This window comes from Fistularia commersonii, chromosome 7 (assembly GCF_037954325.1).
Source record: "Fistularia commersonii isolate RoL2024-O1a breed Wild chromosome 7, RoL_Fcom_v1.0, whole genome shotgun sequence".
Classification (NCBI taxonomy): Eukaryota; Metazoa; Chordata; class Actinopteri; order Syngnathiformes; family Fistulariidae; genus Fistularia; species Fistularia commersonii.
Genome location: NC_141290.1, coordinates 16,855,029 through 16,862,668, shown reverse-complemented (window position 1 = coordinate 16,862,668; position 7,640 = coordinate 16,855,029). Strand labels below are relative to the sequence as shown.

The window sequence follows — 7,640 nt, the reverse complement described above, 5'->3', positions numbered from 1 at the left end:
TGCGCATCCCCCTTATACTTAAAAATGGGCTCCATCATACTTATTCTCCATTCTTCAGGCATCTCCATCTTTCATCTCCATCTCTCTGTTTTGCCAACCTGTATAAATAATTCTCTGCTTCCTTTCTGTCCAACCAAGCATACAAGTCATCATACACGCTTTGTTTTGCCTTTGCTACCTCTATCTTTCCCTTACGCTGTATCTCCCTGTACTCCTGTCTGCTCTCTTCAATTCCCTCAGTATCCCACTTCTTCGTTGCTAACCGCTTTCTCTGTATATACTCTCGCACTTCCTCATTCCACCACCAAGTCTCCTTATCTACTTTCCGTCCAGACGATACACCAAGTACTCTTCTACCTGTCTCCCTGATCACATTTGCTGCAGTTGTCCAGTCACCTGGAAACTGTCCCTGACCGCCCAGAGCCTTTCTTAGCTCCTCCCTGAAAACCATACAATACTCCTCCCTTTTCACTTCTACCGCTTCATCTTCTGCTCTGCCTCTGTACTCTTCATCTTTCTTGCGACCCGAGTCGTCCCACAAACCACCATCCTGTGCTGTCTGGCTACACTCTCACTGACCACTACTTTCTAGACAGTGCTCTCCTTTAGATGACCTCGTCTATACAGGATGTAGTCTATCTACGTGCTCCTAACTCCGCTCTTATAAGTTACCCTATGTTCCTGTCTTCTCTGGAAAAAGGTTTTCACTACAGCCATTTCCATCCTTTTTGCAAAGTCTACCACCATACCTTCCTCCTCTCCTTCGACCACTTCACTTTTTCTAACACTGCTTAAATCTAAACCAATCACACAGCACACAGATCATGTATTGTTTGTAATTATTCAGACTAAGAGGTGTATTGATTGTAGCGTAAAACACAAGATATTTAAGTCAATCATTATATACATATATATAATACAAATGGAATGACAAGGCATGACCTCCCCCAGGTTCGCTTATAATCACATTAGGATTCAAGGCTTCAAGACATTTATTTTGTAACAACAATCAGTCTTGAATCCTTGAATATTATGTTCTATGACAAATTCGGTAAAATGCATTTCTAAAACCTATTAAATCCAAAGTTGAATATACTCTTCCTCCAGATTCTGATGCCTCACAGTGCTGCCCTGTAGATAATCTTTTTGAACATAAGTTGACTGATAAACACATTAGACATTTTATTGTACAATTGCATTTTAATATTTTTGCCAGCACATGTTAATGAGACTTGGGAAATTCATCATTATACATATATATATATATATATATATATATATATATATATATATATATATATCATAATATTGATGGGTGAACATCATAATATTCAGAGTTAAATTGGAAAAAAAATTACTAGTTTTCAACAGGCAACTTAAGTCTTCCAATAATTGTAAAATTTGAAACGTACATCCAAAGTGAACAACCCAAATTCCCATTTTAATGCAGAATAAAGGAGCTTTCTTTCAGAGGTCTTGTGGTTAATTATCATTGAATCAACATAACGATTTCATAGGTTTTATACATACACATTTTACTTACTTTTTCCTCATCAGATTACATACAATCGTATATATTTTGTAGTTTTAGTAACATTAATAAACGATTTACGCACAGTTGTTAGCACGTGTAATTAATATTCAGCCTGCGATTTTTGTCGTGGAAATATTAAGCATCAAATAAAATAGAGATGACGGCGTGTCCCTCCGCTTGACCATTAAATCTCTTGTTTCTCTTCATTTTCTTTTCCGATACTGTTAAATATCAAGGTCTTGGTGTCGACTGCGAGAGGCCTTTTCAGTTTTCCGCTGATTTGCTTCTGATCCTGGAAATCGTAGCTGTCCTCCAACAGCGTGTATCCACTGGCCGAAAATCCAATGTCAAACCAGGTAAGAACAGAGCCGCGATACGTCCTGGAAACACAGAGACATCTTTTTAATATTGACAACACTGACAAAATTCATATATATTCAACAGTTAGATGGGCTGTAGAAAATGAAGGGATGTGTATACTGTATATACAGTGTATATTCACAGAAAATCATACCCGAAATATCCGGCGGTCATGAAGTTTTGGACTTGTTTGCTGCGGATTGGATAATCCCACATTTGGAGGTCCGTTATTTGGCCGCTAAAACCTGACACTTCAACAACAGGCACGGCTGGCCACGCAACCTTAAGACAGGCACACACATGCAAAATATCAAGTACTGAAATATCAGCAAAAAGATACAGGTTTATGATCTCATATCTCTGTCTTGACTTTTGTCTCCTTTTTTTTTCTTTTTTTTCTTTTTTAAAACAAGTACGCCCTTTCGTTTCCCCATTAACCAGGAAATCAGGCGATCCCGAGTTGAGGATGGTATTTCATAACTTTTGAACGCTAGAGCTGGAAACTGATCACCGATGTGTTAAAAGTGATATGTTGTTTTGATATGTTTTGATGATTTTCAATAAACCTTATTGTCCCATCAATACTTTTACAGTAAATAGTAAACTTTAGTTTTGACAAAATTTAGGGTGATTTTGTTCAATCAACTTTGAGTTAAAAAAAATGTCTTCTATTCTTTTTAACAATGTTTTATAGAAATGACAACTGATGTTAGGGTGCCTTTAGATTATTTTTAAAGATAATTATTTAAAAAATATATTTTGAGTCTTTCAGATCAAATTGTCACTGCAATGCAACTCAGTCAATACAGTTTGAATGACTTATTCTTGTGGTACATTTCCAAACTTCAATGCATATTGTCATTGTTTAATCCTGATGCTGTGCAGCTACTGTTCGTTGTTCTACCACGATAGTTAAGACCAGCTTTTACTGGAGAACATAGTGTTTTGACTGACTAAATAGATACACAGAGCCGAATAAATGCGTAAACATCTGATTATAAGAACATCAAGAATTGGTTAAGTTTATTCTTCCTCACCTTATATGGCAGAATCTTCCTGATGCTCATTTTTGAGCCACTGAACATCTGCCCCACATTATTCACCGCGTCAATGATGAGGCAGACTCTAATCCACATGTTTGATGGTATTCCTGGCCACAGGTTTATGTTGGGTTTGAAGTACAGCTGATTATACCCGTACGGATCGAAGGACACGCTATATGTGCCGGTGTTACGGACTTGTAGCGTCAGGGATGGATTCAGTTTTAAGAGGGAGAAGTCGGTTGTTTCCTGGAAGTCCGTGAGGTAAGCCACACAGATGGACATACCTGCAGGACAGCGGAGACAAGTGGGTTTCACAGACACATCTCTGTTGCTATGGGAACAATATGCTGTTTCCTGCTTCTTTTCATTTTTTTTTTTTCCCCTCTTCCCCCCCAAAGAAGGATAACTAGGCAACTGAAAAGGAATTGACATAGGACATAAAAAAACTGTTTGTATTTAGGAACTCTATTTCATATTTTTCAGATTCTGACACTTGTTTTTTTTTTTTTTATTTCTGCAGGAGATGTTTGCGATCGCACTCACCCCGAGATGGAGGTGCCGTGGTCCAGTAAGGATACCTGTCAGTGGAGTATTCAGCCGTGGATGTCTGTGGGTAGGTAGAGGCAGGGTACTCAGTGGTAGTTTGAAGGGTAGATGAGGTTCTGGATGATAAAAAACGAGTCATGTAATAGGAAGGGAAGAAAGTTATGCTTCCTCTGCTCCAGCTCAAGGTGAACATCCTCCCTTTTAGATTAAACTCTGGGCTGGCTGCCGGAAGAGAGAGAGAGAGAGAGAGAAAGCTTGGATCAGCACGAAACCTCCGATTCGTTAACTTTGCGCATAAAGTGATGCTTTTCTTTTTCATATATAAGATGGGAGTTGAGACAAGCCGGAGTTCCTCATTGCTTTTTGGAGGTGCTTTCATTCACCGACCACGTGCTTAACAACTTTTAATTGTCCAAATAAGTTCGACCAACCAGGCAGGAGGCCTGGAGGAAGACCTTTATGGATGGAGTTAAAGAAGACATGAAGTTAGTTGGCATAAGAGGACGATTCAAAGAATAGGGTTAGACGAAGGCAGATGATTTACGACCCCTGAAGGGAGCAGGGGAGAGGAAAAACAACTTAAAAAAAAACTCCATAATTTGGAGGGAAAAGATTGGTTTGTTGTAGTAGTAAGTTTTGATTAATGAGTACGTAGATAAGTCGTAAAGTCGATTTGGTGTTTTTCTGTGCAGCGTAGTCATGTTTTCGACATGCCAGAACTATCAACAGGGCCTTCAAAGCATGAAAATTGCTGTGTTTTCGAAAAAATTTTGACGCTTAAGTCCATATTTCTATGGTTATCATATGTTTTTTGTTTTGTTTTGTTTTTTTTTCATCCGCAATTGCAAAAAAAAAAAAAAATGTTCAGTTTGTCCTTATTAAGGAGTCAATGTGTGTGCTCTGTGTCTTCCATCACCATAAACAAGAGTGCAGTATGTAAATAATCCCAATAATTCTGTCCATATCCATATTCAACCAGTTGCATTTCCAAACCCACTGGAGAACTCCATTTTGAATTTAATTAATATTTACCACTATTACTACTCTCTTAAAATTGTCAAGGAACTATTGCACTGTCAGCAGAAAACACGAATTAAAGGGGAACTAGTCTGAATAAAAGGGAATTAGTTCTTTTAATCGCGGCCCCGCTGTATCAAAACACACACACACACACACACACACACACACACACACACACACACACACACACACACACACACAGTTTGCACAGTCATGCATGTCGGACTATTGCCCGTGGATTGACATTGTGTTTAAATACTTAAAACTGAAGGATAACCTTATAGGACGCATGAAATGTGATCCACTCGTTTGCGCCTGCAAATAAATCAGACATACGCGCACGCACAGAGCCACACCTTGCGCAGTCTCCTGTCAAATAACTAACTTAAAAAAAAAAAATAGAAAAATTCATTCATTCCACCTGAACCAACAGCGACACGCTTATGGTTTACTTTTTTTTAATTTTTTGGGACTTTTTTTACGCATCACACTACCTGTGGTCCACGGCCAGCTGTCATCCACAGCATCGGGTCTCGTCGCCCGACGGGTTTTTTCGGGTTTCTTCGTTTCCTCGCCCCTTGGAAGCGCGTTCATGGCAACCAGGGCTGCAAACGACAGGCACACGAACACGCTCGACAGGATCTTCTTCATCTTCAACCCTCTGCAGCTGCGATGCTTCTCGATTGACACAAATCCTTGCGACGAACTGTATACTTTCAATTTTATGTTGACGTCATCTGTGACTTTAGGTTTCGTTTCCCAGACATACACACACACACACACACACACACACGCACACATCAAAGGTTGTTAAAAAAAGACACAGAATATTTGGGATATGACACCTTGCATTTTGACAAAAATCCAGAGTTCCCAGTAATTTCACAACGGGTAATAAGACACATGCATTAATAACCCCTACCTGAACTGGATAACTTGGCGAGTGTTTGAGTCAGTATTGTGTTGTATCAATCCATTGTCATGTTGGAAACATGTGTTTTGACTACAAAAGTAGAATATTTTTAGCAAATTAATGACCTAAAAAGTATTATGGCACAAGTTTGCTCTTTTATAAAGATGTAATCATTAAATTCTATACAAAAAAATAAATAAATGTGATGCTGTGTCAAAGTCATGTTATACAAATCCTTGTTGAATGTGTGGACATTTTCTTTTTCCCGCCATTTGTTATTAAAAGTCCATGTCAATATAACTGATTTTTCATTATAAAATTATAACAACGATAATGTAGCTATTACAATGATATCATCATCATTCAAGTTCATTGTTATTGTTGTTTGTGCGTGTTTCTATATTAAAAAGTTTCAGAGTGGTGTATTGTCCTGCTTGGATAAAAAAAATTGTCTCATGTACATTCCAAGCTATTGGAATAGTATGCAAGACTGGAAAAAAGCTATAAAGATTTATTGAGCAAAAGGCAATGTAGTAAAAACAAAACTTGGAAATAAGTTCATGTCAACAAATTAAGCTTTTCCTTCTTATTAAATCGAACATAGCGGATTGGGTAATGTAATTCTCTCGGTATAAAAAGACCTCCAATCCAGTGTTTAGAAAATTGCTGTTTGTGTCTGGAGGTTCCAGGTTGCTCTTGTGCTGAGTTATGTTTTTCACTTGCTGCATTGTTAACTACTACAGTGACCGTGTCAATCACAGGATTCAGCGCAGTTGCTTGAAATGGTTTTGCCTCTGTATGTGTCTGCAGTGGTTCATCCAAATGTCTTGTGCTATCACCGGTGCGGGTCAGATCGAGGGTCTGGACTGGCTCTCGAAAAAGATCCAGTTACACGACAGGCTGGTGTGGAGCTGCTGAGTTCCCTGAATGTGTCCTGTGTCTTCCGTCATTTAGAATGGGAATGTAACTGCACTGATTTCTTACTTTAATTTCTGTTTAATTTCTCTGCTTTAACTTAAACTTTAACATCAATGCTGAAAAGCTGACAGTTATGAAAGCGATTTGCGCATATTGCTATCGATGATCACTTATTTTTCTGTAAAGACGTGTCCAATTTAACTGTCAGGGCTCTCTTTTTAAATAAAATGTGCATATAAATAAATAGTTAACGAAGTTCCCATTCAATTTATTTTGACCTTCTGTCTTTTCTGTGACCAACAGTAAATGCTTATGCTGCATACAGTGAAATGTATTGTAGTGAGTCACAAATGTTGGTTGATGTTGATGCTTGTTTTCTGTGTAATTTGGGAATTTTGTGGGTGTGGATTTGGGGTGCAATGAATTCTTTTTTTTTTTTTTTTTTAACCTGGAATGAAGCGGGAACAGTTAGTTGTATTGCAGGCTTGTGTGGCGCGGCTGTGGCCAACAACTATTGCTCATTAAATGGACGTTTTACAGTCACCCTGACTAAAACGCAACAGTATCATAAACAAGTCACGACATTTTAGATTGTTTTTACCGTCTTCTGCAGGGTAGGGAAAACAACACATTTAGAGAAAAATGATTCCCGTTTGTTCAGAAAATTCTTCTTCATCCTGGATCCAAAAAAATTGAGAAAATTGAGTCAGGGTCAATGAAAAGTTTTGGATCATTTGTGTTCACTTTGGATACAGTCATTGAGGGAATTATGCTGGTCTGCAAACAAAGTCCTTTAAGTTAAAGCTAAAAACATTTAGCCAAAAACATTGGCTAAATGCTAGTGGTGGAGGTATTCTAGAGGCTCACCTGAATACACTGTTTGGGATAATATTTTAGACGCCTACAAGGAGCTGGCAGCAGTTTTATGTTTCCATTCTTACTTTGTTTGTGATTTATAATATAATTAGATTGACATATCAAAAGTTATTTTTGCCTTCAAAAGCCTCAGTTGGAGGGGGGAAACAAAGCTTGGGCGTCAGACTACGAGTGCGTAACAGAACAAAGTGCGTTGTCAGCCAGCACTATCTAGCTCAGACCTTGGCATTTTACATCCCGTTTTGCTTTTTTATCCAGCCCGCCAAATTATTTTCTTTGAATATTTCAATAAGTATTTTCAATCAATATTAAATTAACTCTTTTTTTTTGTTTAATTTTGTATGGATGATTCCATACAGAATAATGGCAGTGCATTTACATGATCCTTAATGATTTGAAAGTTGATATAAAATGTCAGAAAAATTGATTA

General features: G+C 38.0%; 1 protein-coding gene across 1 annotated transcript; it reads right to left on the bottom strand.

Moving 5' to 3' along the window:
* Positions 1–1,664: 1,664 nt before the first annotated feature.
* Positions 1,665–5,223, bottom strand: LOC147232934 (uncharacterized). The gene is made up of 5 exons (XM_086150107.1): positions 4,998–5,223; positions 3,481–3,705; positions 2,932–3,221; positions 2,049–2,176; positions 1,665–1,914 (listed from the first exon to the last, which is right to left on the bottom strand). The coding sequence occupies exons 1-5, from the start codon at positions 5,152–5,154 to the stop codon at positions 1,719–1,721; spliced, it is 996 nt and encodes a 331-aa protein (XP_086006233.1). The 5' UTR covers positions 5,155–5,223; the 3' UTR covers positions 1,665–1,718.
* Positions 5,224–7,640: the final 2,417 nt, after the last annotated feature.

Coding starts and splice junctions, on each gene's coding strand:
- LOC147232934 (XM_086150107.1), bottom strand. CDS start 5,154: ATGAAGAAGATCCTGTCGAGCGTGTTCGTGTGCCTGTCGTTTGCAGCC. Junction 3,222..3,480: donor CACGGCACCTCCATCTCGGG/GTGAGTGCGATC, acceptor GCTGTCCTGCAG/GTATGTCCATCTGTGTGGCT. Junction 2,177..2,931: donor GGAAGATTCTGCCATATAAG/GTGAGGAAGAAT, acceptor GCCTGTCTTAAG/GTTGCGTGGCCAGCCGTGCC.